The sequence below is a fragment of the Cryptomeria japonica genome, chromosome 10 (assembly GCF_030272615.1).
Source record: "Cryptomeria japonica chromosome 10, Sugi_1.0, whole genome shotgun sequence".
NCBI classification, from domain to species: Eukaryota; Viridiplantae; Streptophyta; class Pinopsida; order Cupressales; family Cupressaceae; genus Cryptomeria; species Cryptomeria japonica.
In genome coordinates, this window is record NC_081414.1 from 405,293,452 (window position 1) to 405,306,872 (window position 13,421).

Consider the following 13,421-nt stretch of genomic DNA (forward strand, 5'->3'; position numbering starts at 1 on the left):
AAATATTTGATTTGATCGGATACAACAAATCTGATTTGATTTGGATTTGATTTTTCCTGTATGATTTGGAGATATGATTTGATCTGCATACTATTTCCCGATGAAGTTTACCGGCAGCAGACATGTTTTGTGATTCAGTAGCGCTATTTCTGAGATGTTTTCTTGGCCAGTTTACCAGCAAGAAGATGGATTCTGGCGTGAGACAGGTTTGGACTGAAACCTCACGCTATATAGCCTATCGGCTAATGATTCGAACCCAAATGAAATATCTTGTTTTCCACAAGTCATTGGTGAATAAAAAAGGACTGATTTTCATTGCAAATTCACTAGTTTGATAGAAGTTCCTGAGATAACTCAGGTCTGAAACTGAGCATTAAACGTTTAAAAATGACCTTGAAACAATGCTCCAACTCCCTTTGAACTTGGCTTATTACTCTCCAACTTCAACATTTACTCTTCCCACAAGATGCAGCACTTACTACAGCGAAAAAGTGATGAACACAGGTCTATCACACTTCCCAGCAATGCTCAGATTGATCTGAGATAACATCAAATAGGGATGTCAGCGATTAAAATGATTAAACTTTACTGACCCACCATGAATCTCACACAAAACACTTGCAATAATTATAATAATTAAGTTTAATGGGATGCCAAGAAATAGAGTCAATTAGTGTTAAAGAACCTCAGCACTTCACCTCCATTTTCTCACACCATGCTTCCAGCATAATGGAACGGTCTGCTATCAAGGTCGACTCCCTTAATAAATTCACTCCAAGATTAGAAACCCTGCCGCTAGGCACTCATGACCTCTTGCAGTGATCTCACACCATTCCCAAAACCTTGGTCGACCAGCAACATGAATGAAATGCTCCTGAATCTCCACGTTCAACTGATAACAAGGGATGACCAACAAAAACCCATTCGCCTCTTTGAGATACTGCTAATAAGTCCACGCCTTGCACCTGGAAGTCTTATGCCCAACTAGAGAATGAAATATGGCATTCCCAAAAACAACCATCCAATAAAGTATAAACCAAGCACCCAAGATATACAAAGCATTCGCCCAGCTGAATGTAGAAAACTTAATGCCAACCACACAACCCCTTATCTGGCGCTTGGACTGAAAAAGGAATTCGTTCAGTACTATGCTCTTCAATATGGAGTCCAAACTTTACTTGGAAATTTCTGCAAATTTCGTAAACCAAACTTCAATCGAATTTGCAAAATCTTCTTTTCGCGCAACCTGTAACTCTGAATGCGCTACAATGAAATTAACCAGGGAGGATTTTGATTAATCTTCTCTGAGAGGGTTTTTGTCTTCAGGAAGGCTGAGATGAACCAAGTTCAATCCCCAAACCACAGGGGGTTTCACTAGAGAAAATGAAATGATCTCCATAATGCAAATGAGCTCACAAAACCTCCTTTTATACTTTTCCCGCTGAACTTTCTAGAAGACCGATTTGAAATTTCACCTTTTTTAATTAAACAAGCTCCCTTATACTCCAAAAGTCCTTTTTATCAAAATAATGATAATATTTGATATGCAAGGTCCCAATATTATGTCTATGATTTAAGACTTTTTATTCTCATTCCGATGAGCTATTATACCAAGGTGCTCATTAAATTATTTCAATAAATCAGGCAACTTTAGTAAAATAATTAAATTAAACTAGTAATATACTCGAGTTCCAAAATCTGTCAAAAAGCGTTAGGATTGGAATGTAAGTAACTACATTGGAATGATATTGATGATGAATAATGGAAAACAGGGTCTATTGGGTGACTTACTATAAATAGACACTCTCTCCAAAAATCTTGGGGAACCCACCAAAAGCTAGAATTCACTTTGAAAAGTGTCATAGGAGTCCTCAAGATCTATTGAGCTCATTGCCAACATCAAACATCCCAAACATCAAACATCCACTTTGACAAGGTTGGTGGTCATCAATAAAGTTGCAGCTAATTGCGATGCCGAAGTGACTGAAAATGGGAACATTACATGTTAGAATACCAACTACCTAGCACTGACACTCAAGGAATATCTTAGTTGATGCCATAATCATTCACACCAACAACACATTACACCATCATCTAGTGCTTGCCATTCATTGGGATGCATATGATTGTCTTCATCAAGCTTTCTAGTGCCTTGATCAACATTTGTGGCCTATCATCAAGAAGATTTTCCCCTTCCTCTAACATCTATCACCTCTTTCTTTTATTATATCATTTTTCTTGTGGCCCAAATCACCACAAGTGGCTGATCTTGTTGCTCACCTTGTATAAATACGGGCTTAGTCCCTTATTAAGCATCGTTTGGTTTTTAAAGTAATATAACTTTCTCTACATTGTGATGCTTAACATCTTCTCTTGGAGAGGGTCCTTGAACTCGATGTTTTGTCCTTTGTTTTCTCATGGTCCTCAGATGGAAGAAATTTTACTTAATGCATTGTGAATGTGTGTTATGTACTATTCTTAATCTTTGCTTGGAATACATTTTAGTATGTTAGTTGTGTTGTGAAAGGAGGTTGAATGAACTTCAGCCACACATCGCATATGAAAATGGAGAGAAGGTTGAATTTTGAAAGGAGAATCAAATTGTTCCATTATTTCGAGCACATTGCCTCTTTTATTTTTGTTCTATTGAACCTTGTCCTTCTAACCCTTTTTGAATTATGTCTAGATTAGAGTAGATTAGTGCTGGAAGTAGGTTGTTGGCACCCTTGCTTCCTAGAGTAGTGTTAGTTTAAATCAGAGTTTCGGGAGTCGCCAGAACTCGCCAGGACTTGGCTAGTCTCGAGTTGGGTGACCTTGGTCGAGGCCCGGACTTGGGCTTGTCCGAGTCTTGGGTGAGTTTTGGCGAGTCCCAGGACTTGTAGACTTGGCTCGGACTCGGCGAGTCTTGATGCCCGGACTCAGCCAGACTAGATAAAATTTGGTTTTTAAATCTCAAAAAATGACAAAAATGGACATTTTTTGACATGTTTCTCCTAGATTTTTTTGGGGCATAGCTCTCGAACCCCCACTTCCGGCCTGCAGGAAAACACAAGTGTATTTCCCTGCATTCCTTCTATCGTTGGTTTTTTTTCACATCTAACACCTTGTGCAACTTATCATTGCTACCTCTCAAACCCATTAGCGCCTCCACTCCCAAACCCCCACTAGTTAGTGGGATCCTACCTTAGATGCCTTCGTAGGAGGGATGCAGACTCCTTTGAGACATAGACTTCTAGTTATTGTTTTGATGTTTGTTTGGAACATTTGGTGTCATGGATTTCATATTCCATGAGTATTGTATACATTTGACAATATTTATATATCTAAGTGTGCTGTTTTCTTCACCTATAATTTGCATTTATAATTATTTGATCAATGTATACTTGTGTATGTGATTAAGTTAGCTTCTACTTGATGATGTTATTGTGTCTTTAAGGTTTATTTAATAAAGGGTGCATGAAACAAGTTTTAAATCCTTAAAAATCTCTAAATTTCTTGGGTTTTTCACTTGCCGAGTTTACACTGCGTTTTTTTGGTGAGTCCCGAGTCCTGAGTCGAGTCACCTTCGCCGAGTCCGAGTCTCGTTTGTATGGTTTAAATAACCAACATTGTGATACAAAAGAGCTTGCTTGAATTGAAAATTCTCATCGTGTTTGGGGAAAGATTATTGGGCATGACGGGTTTCCAAGCTGTTGGATTTCCTTGTACTGGTTAAAGCCACGATGTGGGTACAATCACTATTGGATTTCATTTGGTCTATTGAATGGTGCGATGGGAAGCTCCTTTCTATCATTCTGTTACATGGTTGGTTCTGTGCCACTCTTCATTTTGCCTACACTTGCTCCCATGTGCACATGTGCATGGGTCGGAAGCAAGATGAACCCCCATTCCCTAACTTGGAATGCATAGAGGTGTGATGCTTAAACCACTGACACTCTCTATACAACATTTGTAGTTGTTGTCCACAACCTTTGTTTTGAACAGCAAAGCTGACTGAGGTGGAAGAGAGGTTCTTTGCACTTGGAGGAACCTCTATTCTTGCTGCTCATCAATGTTCTTCTTTAGTCATTAATGATGGCAGTGGTGCCTCTGCTTTGCCATTCCTTTTTTTTATTAAAGAAGATACCATAACCATTGTATCGATCCTTTACTTGAAAGCTCCAACCAATTGGTGTACTGCTTAGCTTCTCTAATAGTTACAAACGATTGATGCCAAAGTAGGACTGTTCCTTTTCAAAATACAAGAAATTGATTTATGCAAATATTGAGGGAAAATAACAGAGAACTTCAACAAACAATTGAGGTGCAAATCTAAAACTACAAGCCCCCATAAATTTTTGTCTACTTATTAAATCCACAAACAGCTTCACAAGGTAAGCTATATTAGTCTAGTTTATTTATGCTGCCTTTTTAATTAAGAGCACGCTAGGTAAGCTATATTAGTCTATGTTTGATTTCAAACTCAAAAATTATTCTTAATATGGATACTAGAGAATGGAGAAATTTAGAAGTGAGCAGAAGTTTTTTTGCACTTGCTAGCAAAAGTTGCATAAGGTGAAGGTCATGATTTGTCATTGAAACACAAACTAAATGTTGTTTTGTACAATCTAACATAAAATAGATCTTACACAATTCATGTTGAAGCGGATTAACATGAATAACAACAAAATAGAAAATAGATTAACATAAATAGAAAATAACAACAAAATAGATTGCAAAACAGATACAGTTGACAATAAATCAGAACAAAATGATGCGACAAGTAAGAGATTGGCAAAGAAAGCAAGTTCTTAATTTGTAAACTTAGTTATCAGTATCAATAGCAGAAATCTATGATGACTTCAATTTTTTGGTTCATGTCTAGCAGAATGTGGACAACTTTTCACTTGTGGAGATGGTACATTTGGACAGCTTGGGCTGGGTCATTTTGATTCTCAGCATTTTCCATGTAAAGTATTAGCTTTTGAAACCAAGCACGTTTCTATGGTGTCTTGTGGTATGCGACACACACTAGTCTTGGCGAAAGGTATGTATTAACATTGATAATAATTTCTCCCTTAGTTTGATGGTAATGATACTAAGTGAGTTATAAATTCTGTAAGCTGATCATTTGTGGGAGTCTATATGTCAAGAAAAATGGTGTTGCTTTGGGTTATTGGACAACAGGGATATCAGATTCTTCTGTTTTTGCTTTTGGTTCGGCTAGGCATGGACAATTAGGTGCTGCAGCTAGCTGTCAAAATCTGAATGGTCCAAATTCTTCAAGAAAAGAAGCCAGATGTATCAATATTCCTGTGCGTGTCAAGGATCTGGACATCCAGAATGTTGTATTTATTTGTGCAAATGGTGATCACAGTTCAGCCTTGACAGGTTACTCTTCTTGTTTTTATGAACACTTTTGTTATTGACTTCGTGAAAATATCAAGATCAATTTACCTATTAGTTTTGCTTTTCTAAAGTAATAGTTTGTTTGTAGAAAATGGTCATCTCTATGTTTGGGGAAAAGGATTTGATGGGAATTCAGATATATCTGTCCCTATGTTAGCAACAACAACATTAAGATTCTGCCAAGTAGCTCTTGGTTGGAACCATGGCATGGTGCTCACAGGTAATTTTAATTTCTAAGAAATGTGGAAGAGCACTAGCTTTTACAAGTTCCTGCCTAAAGCGAGTCTTTTGTACATTATTTTTTGATTTAAATTTTAAAAAGCATGATATTGATATTCGGTGTACAGAGAGAGAGAGAGAGAGAGAGGCACATGCACACACAAGACACATGCACCCACACATGCACACGTGCGCACACACGCGTGCACACACACACACAAAAGAAGATACATCTAGACATCTTTGCTGCCCTCAATTAGCTATATTGTGTTAGAATTTTTTGCTGCTCTGACTTTGCTTGTTAAAATCTTTATGATGAATGATACTTTTTTGGATTGAAATAACAGATGATGGTAAAGCATACATGTGGGGAGGGTCTCATCATGGCAAACTTAGCATGAAGAAAGAAAACATGATGAAAGCAGACTCAAATGTTTTAGGTTGTCTATCTACTTGTGACCTCTTCAAAGATGAGTTGCAGCTGAGAAAAACAAATGGTTGATTGACATTCTCTTGAACAAGGGCATCTTGCATATAAGAACAAACCTGTACATCTATATTAGATATAAATGAAACATAGTATAGAAAAGCAGCTTAGGTGTTATTGCTTTTTGTTTACAGTTAAGATAGGATGGAACTCAAGCTACATCCAACTGAAAAAAGTGGAGAATTAGTATTAATGATTAAATATTCTGTCTGTGAAATAGGTCAAGTTGGAGATAGCCTTGCATTTCAAAGAATCAGTTTATTGGGAGAAACAAAAATAAAACAAATTGCAGCTGGGGCTGAACATTCTGCCATAATATTAGGTATGTTGACCAGATGGGAATTTTGAAGGCTTCTTCTTTTCATCCATCTGAATCTATTATGCTATTGGTTTAATTGACTAGTGATGGAAAATCTAAAAATGTGATTGATCTCATATTTTGTGTAGACTCTGAAAAGTCTAATGACTAAAGTGCTTCATGATGAATGCAGAGAATGAGGTTGTGATGACATGGGGTTGGGGTGAGCATGGTCAGCTTGGACTAGGGAGCACATGTGATTATCAATGTCCACAAACTGTTTCGATTTCCATTCCATCTCGTGATGATCAAAATAATCATGCAGTCTATTGTGGAAGTGGATTTACTTTTGCATTAAGATTTTAACCTTGATATCTATATATATTGTATTCTTGTGTATTTTTACAGTATCTTCTTGATACCTGTAGATAAATAATATTACAGTATAACAATTTTGTAGCTTTCAAAAGTATTTCTGCGTGTCAAGTGTTTTCTAACTAGAAGAGGCTCGTGTGTGTAGGATGAAAAATTGCAGGAAATCATTGTAAAATTGGGAAATATTTGGTTAAGGATTCTTAAACGCTATCATCCACCAAATTCCAGCTCAATAACTGGAATATTTAAAACAAATGGCAGGATAAGCATATCTAATGTAGCTATATTGTCAGTTCGCTCTCGCCACACAGAAGCTTTATCCTTTTTAATTACATCTTCATCATGAATTAATGGTTGGCAGTTCTTTGCCCACTATCCCACTAATCAGATCCTACAGTTACAGTTGCTACACTTAGTTTATTAGGCTTGCATGATTTGGAAATAGACATAATATTAATTTGAATACAACATATGTAAATAACAAGTTTTATAAAGCAAATAGTGATTGAATTTTTTTTTGACATCTTTTCCATAATATTATTTACATTAAAGCAATAGCTGGCTGTTCACTTATAACTCTCAAATTGATCAAGCTCTACAGTAATGGCAACAACGATCAGGCCATCGTACAAGATGATGATATTGAATTCTACATAAAATCAATTGAAATTTTTACAATTAGGAGGCATAAACTTAAAAAAACACAAATAATTGATATGCTTATTAAGATGGAGTGATTCTTACAGTAATCCTGAAAAAGACTTGTATCAAGCCTTAAAACTATACAGTTTGATTTTCTTTTTAAAATTTTGTGATTCTATACCAATCCTGAAGACTTCGATTTACAAGCCTGAAAACAATAGAGTTGGTTGATTTGTTAGAGTATGCCATTGTTAGTGATAGGTCAGTGTAGTCTAATTAATATTTGTAATGTCAGGTAGACCATCTTATGTCACGACATGTTGTCATTATTTCGTATAATATACAAAGTGAAACTCATGTAAATGGTTGGGCGCATGCTTGATAAGTACTTAATAATTCTTGTTATCATTTCCTTAATCTTTGGTTGTCTTTACTTATCAAGTCAATATAATTTCTTTTGGTGGATGGATTTGTTTTAATTCTCACTTTTAGTTCTTATGGATTTGTGTTAATCCTCACATTTAGCGTGAGATCTTCGTTTATCAAGTCAGTATAGTTGCTTGTGATAGATGGATTTGTTTTGACCTTCACATTTAATATCAGATCCTATGACAGTTTAATGAGTATTTGCTTGAAAATTGCTGCTAAGGTACAAGAAGATTGTGGAGCTAAGATGATGCTGGGAATAAGGCACTAACTTCTGAAGTCATAAACTTTTATACAATAATCAAATTAAAGCACTTTCACAGATGAAAACAACATTTTGAATTATATCATTTGATACGATATATAATATTGTAAAGAAATCAATGAATTACTATACCAAGTTTATCTCTTATGTAATTAGTTAACTTGATATAAAGCAAGGACATTTCATGTAACAGAAATTTGAAATTTGGAAATAAAAATGAAAGCAGTTGCTGATTTTGCTTGGTAGATAGCTGTCTGTTATTTTGATAACAACTTTTGGTTGGTTACTCAAAATTACAATTTCTTATGTGCAATAGAAACAAAACGATGAAGTTCATTTACTGTGGGTTCAATCTTGAGTGTTGTGGAACTGATATTCTGTATGGATTTAACCTGTAATGTGCAGATTTGAACTAGCTGATTGTGTAACCATGTGACTTGCTTCAACTTTGCATTTGATGTCTAGCTTTTGGCCTAAGGACTGGTAGTATTGACTTGGGGAAATCATTAGAATTACAAAGGCAAAAGTTGCCCTAGGTTGGCATCCTAGATTAGACCAATGTTATAGTTGTGGAAAAGGTTGAAGATGACACTCTAGAAATGCACGTGTTTATGATGTAGATTAGGTTCTTTTCAGTGCCCCAAAACAATTTTTTTTTTAAGAATGATTCTTCCCTTAATGGATGGCATTTTCAGATAGAATTGGATATGAATAAATGTTGAATGTCTTTAAATACCAAGACAATAACTAACTGCACAAACATGTACCAAGCTGGTTAAATGGCTAGTGGAAAAGCTAGGAGCAGATATAGATTTGAAGTTTGAAATTCAGGTCAATTGTGTGTGGAGTGGTTAATTTCATATATTGTGGGATTGACCCTACACAAGGAAATGTGAATATTAGTGCGGGGAATGAATGTTTAGACTTTGGGGAAATGATAGACATAATAATGACAGATGTATAGGAATATATTTTAATGTGGCTAAAATCAGGGCGAATATGTAAAAATGTGTAGGTAGGAATGGGTTAACAATTGAGAAATAAGGTCAACTTTGCACAAAGAGTGCACCATTTGTTGATATGTATTTGTATTAAGTCATTCCATTAAAATGGGCCCAAAAGTAAATGGGAATAGGCATGGATGTAGTGCCCCTCCCTGTTTCATCTTTACATTTATGCACCGATAGACTATATGGTTATAGCTTAGACTATTTTGTGATGCTTTGATGGATGTTTATGGATTTATCTATGATTTGGATACTTTATATTTGATGATAGACATATCATATTGCAGTTGATATTATAGTTTCATATGAATGGCGACATTCATGGACTATTATTATGATGGACTCATATTTGATGATCTACATGCACTTATTTTATATGCGAGGTTCATATTCGTTTATGGTGATTTGATGGTATCATATTATGTGCTAACCTCACCTCATGGTTATAATTGATATGGTGATTATGGTAGTGATTGGTTTTTATGAGTGTCTTCTACTACTGTTGTAGTAGGGATGATGTCATACCACTCATTTATGAGCATGATATGCTGTTGCGATTCCCTTTCACCTGTTTGTTATTTTATGATACATGTTATTGTATATGTTGTTGTACGTGTATTGGCGGTGACAAGTTTGTAGGTATTAGATATCGACTCCATTTGGCTTCACAAGTATGAGCGTCTCTTCATCCCAATGACAAGTTGATTGGAGGTGACATGAAATCCCATTCTACATTCTAGGTTTAGGTTGGTATCCTGTCAGTGTTTGTATGGTGGCGAGAGTTGTCTTGTGGTTTTATGTTATCCTATGTTGGTTCGTCTTGAGAAGTTGTGATTAAAGGTTAATTAAATTATTAATAAATTAATTGGTTTATATAATTTACAATAATTAATTAAATTAATGGTTGGCATTAATATTTAATATTAATGAGAGGTTATTATTTGAGAACTATTATTCATTAATGTTTACCCTTTGGATTCATATTTAATTAGTGAATTCTAAATTATTGTTATTTATTAAAGATTATTTATTAATTATTTATATGGTTGTGGCTTAATTATTTATTTGGGTTCTATGGTTTAATTATTTGATTGTGCCTAGGGTTATTTAATTAATTGGCTGATTATATTATTATTTTCCCTTTTACCTCTTTGAGTTATTAATTAGTTATTTATTCTACCTACCCTATTTTATTAATTATTGGCCGTGAAATTGGGTAAGTTAAATAGTATTATTTTAATATATTACGCCTCAAGTTGAGGTAGGGGTTGGTATGAAATATATTTTAATAGATTATTTTCATTGATCGATGTTTTCTGTAGTTTTTGAATGATATTCTATTTATTGAGTTTTCTAAGCATTGTCGTGGGTAGGCTTTCTCGAAAATTTTTCCGCGATAGAGGATTTTGGATTTTGTTTTGGGAGTTTGGCTTGGCTGGATTTGTGGTTGGATCACTCTTCATCAGATTTTATAGACCCTTCAATTTCCAGGTTGGAGCTTAATTCCTCTTTGCATTTTATTTCTGAAAAGCTTGTCTGCTTCGTGTATGAGAGAGATTGTTTACAAGGCAAAGAAAATTGAAATGTTGTGAGATTTATAGTTTAAGAAGAAATAAATATATTGGGGGTTGTTTATTTTTGTTGTATTTTTTGGAGATTGTCGTGAGATTTTGTATGCTTTTACTGTGTATTGTTGTGAATGGCTTCAAGTCCATTCTCTGTGTTTGCCTCTAGGATGACCACTCATGATGCATTGCTATCTAATTTGTGTTGTCTTAGCTGTTGCATCAATGCTCTGATATTGGAGAAGCTATGTGCCACTCTTTGCAATGGACCTTAGTGTTTGAGCCGAGAATTGTTTTTCGTGGGTGTTTCTGGGAAATCCTATTTTGAGATATATGTTGGACTATTATCTTATATTGCATAATTCCTTGCTTTTGGTATTTTATTTTGACTCAATTGGGCTAACTTTTGTGTCCTTGTTGATTCTCTGGATTTGTCGAATCTATGTAACTTCGTTTCCGAAGTTTTGAGTCAAAAGCGCTAGGTTGAATGTGTTATTATAACAATTGTGCTATTGTTCTGAGTAAAGGCGTTATAATATTGGTCATATGTGCTGTTCCTTGTCACTAATGTACTAGTATGTGTTTCTTATGCGCTAGAACCCTAGGCGAGTGCGCTAATGTATCTGATAAAAGCGCTATAGATTAGTTTGTATCCACTAAACTGATATGTTAATGTGCTAATCTGTTTTCCATATGCGTTGTTCTGGTTTAAGAATGCGTTGTACAGTTGGGTGAAAGTGCTATTCTGCTTGTTCTTTGTATTTTGACTATTTTGGGCTTTTTGAGTTGACTTTTCTGAATGTCTTTCCAAAGGCTGTTGTCTATTGATTTCAGAGTTCCTGAGTCTGCTCCAGGAGCAGTTTATTGATTGAAATGGATTATATGTGTTATTTTTGGGTTTAAGCAAGACGTTGTGCCTTGCTGTGATTGAACAAGGCTCATGATGGTCATATTCTTGATATTGTGGATTTGGTTTTATGTTGCTTATGAGGCTGTGGCTATTGGTACTTGTACTGCATATGTTGATAATTGTTATTTATTTTGGAGACCTTGGATAACCAGGTTGTGTTATTGAGAGCCCTAAGTTATGTTTATGTTATGATGTCACCCTAAGGTCTGGGTGCATGCTAGGGGGAGTGGGCTTCCAAGTGAGTGACTAGGGTCATGAGGAGTAGACAACCAGGTTACTCGAGGTCTAGGCCACCATGATAGCTCAATGGAAGTTTTCCTTGAAACCAAGTGATAACTTAATTAATTAATTCTAGGTGGGTTGGGTAGTAGTAATTCACCTTAATAAGATAAGTAATAGACATTATGGCCCCAATCCCTTTCTTAGAGATGATATTGTAGATCCGGGATATGATTGGGAATGACCTTGGTAATCTAGGTAAGCTAATCTCCCTTACTTCCTCAAGGTTGAGATGGCTCCGCATGAGTATCACGGAATCCAGGACAAGAGCCCAGGTTGCCATTGTTGTTTTATTGTGAGAACATGCGATGACACTCCTTCCCTACATGCAAGTCCTAGCACCTTAAGCCTTGATTTGTGGAAAGCCTTTGGAGGTCTTATGTTTAATGTTGATCTGTTTTTTAGCCATGTGATGTGTGGAGTATTATCCTTTGGATGTTAGGTGTCAACCTAGATCTAGAGTGTGTGGGATCTTGTGTCATCTCCTAGCATGGGGGGCGATTCCTTATGGTTCCACATTGTCGGGTGGTTTGATGCCTTCTTCCATTGGGATGCACTACATTGGATTCTCTTGTGCGTGGATATGTATTCCTTTATCTCTTCAACTATGGATGAAATCATGTAGCAGATTGAAGTAATATGATTTATTTGTCATTTGTATTAGTAGGACTTATGAGATAGTTATATTTGTGGAAAGAGAACCATGTTTCATGATGTAATAGGATCTTGTATTTGTATGTAATGGAAAGAGAATGCAATAGTTTGTGATTAAGGCATTAATAAGGATATGATGTTGTAAATTTATTGTAGTAGTTCTTAATGTATCTTGGATATTGATCATTGATGGAAATAAGATATTGGAATTATGATTATACAATTGTTAATGGATATCTTTATATGGGAATTGAGTATATGTTCTAGTAGTAAAAGATGTTGTTCCTTATTGCACTTATCTCTTGGAATAGATATGTATTTATTGTTATATGGATGCCTATTGCTAGTGAGAAATAGAGTAGGAATGGGATAGGAGATAGTGGAAATGGAATTAGACTATATGTTCCTAGATTAGAAAGGAGTGTAATCTCTTATTGTATTATCATTGGAATGGAATAATGAAGGAATGATGATGTATAGAAGCATTGGGTATTAGGAATATTTGGATTGGTGCTCTAAAATGAATATAGGGGATTAATGGCATTTGAATTATATTAAAATCTGTTCATGGTATTTGGTTATACTATAATGGATGTTATTTTTGTTGGTATTTTGATGATGTTTAGTTGTGATTGTCATTGATGGACACACACTTATTTTATGTATGAGTTATTCTCCACTGGTAATATGTGTTGTATTGTTCACACTAGTATTATATGCCTTTATATGTATAGTCTTTGCTTGTAGAAGACTATTGGTGTTTTACAGAAGAAGCTTACCGGTCAAAGCATGACCGAAGACATCAAGCGGTATGAAGGCCTCAAGCGGAACGAGGACCCCAAGCGGCAATTAATCTTTTTGAAGATCGGAACACTATGTTCCAGTTTACTAGTCTTTGTTTGTAAA

The 13,421-nt window shown here is 35.4% G+C and overlaps 1 protein-coding gene across 2 annotated transcripts in view; it reads left to right on the top strand.

Annotated features, from left to right (window-relative positions):
* The window catches only part of LOC131038554 (ultraviolet-B receptor UVR8), a 63,092-nt gene extending 55,985 nt beyond the window's left edge, over positions 1–7,107 (top strand). The window contains exons 3-8 of one of the 2 annotated variants that reach the window (XM_057971030.2): positions 4,868–5,026; positions 5,167–5,370; positions 5,477–5,608; positions 5,955–6,104; positions 6,315–6,416; positions 6,586–7,107. In XM_057971030.2, coding sequence (XP_057827013.2) covers positions 4,868–5,026; positions 5,167–5,370; positions 5,477–5,608; positions 5,955–6,104; positions 6,315–6,416; positions 6,586–6,758 — 920 coding nt within the window. In that variant the 3' untranslated portion in view covers positions 6,759–7,107. The remainder of the gene's footprint in view (positions 1–4,867; positions 5,027–5,166; positions 5,371–5,476; positions 5,609–5,954; positions 6,105–6,314; positions 6,417–6,585) is intronic. The other variant, XM_057971031.2, reaches the window with a different exon arrangement.
* The last annotated feature ends 6,314 nt before the right edge of the window (positions 7,108–13,421 follow it).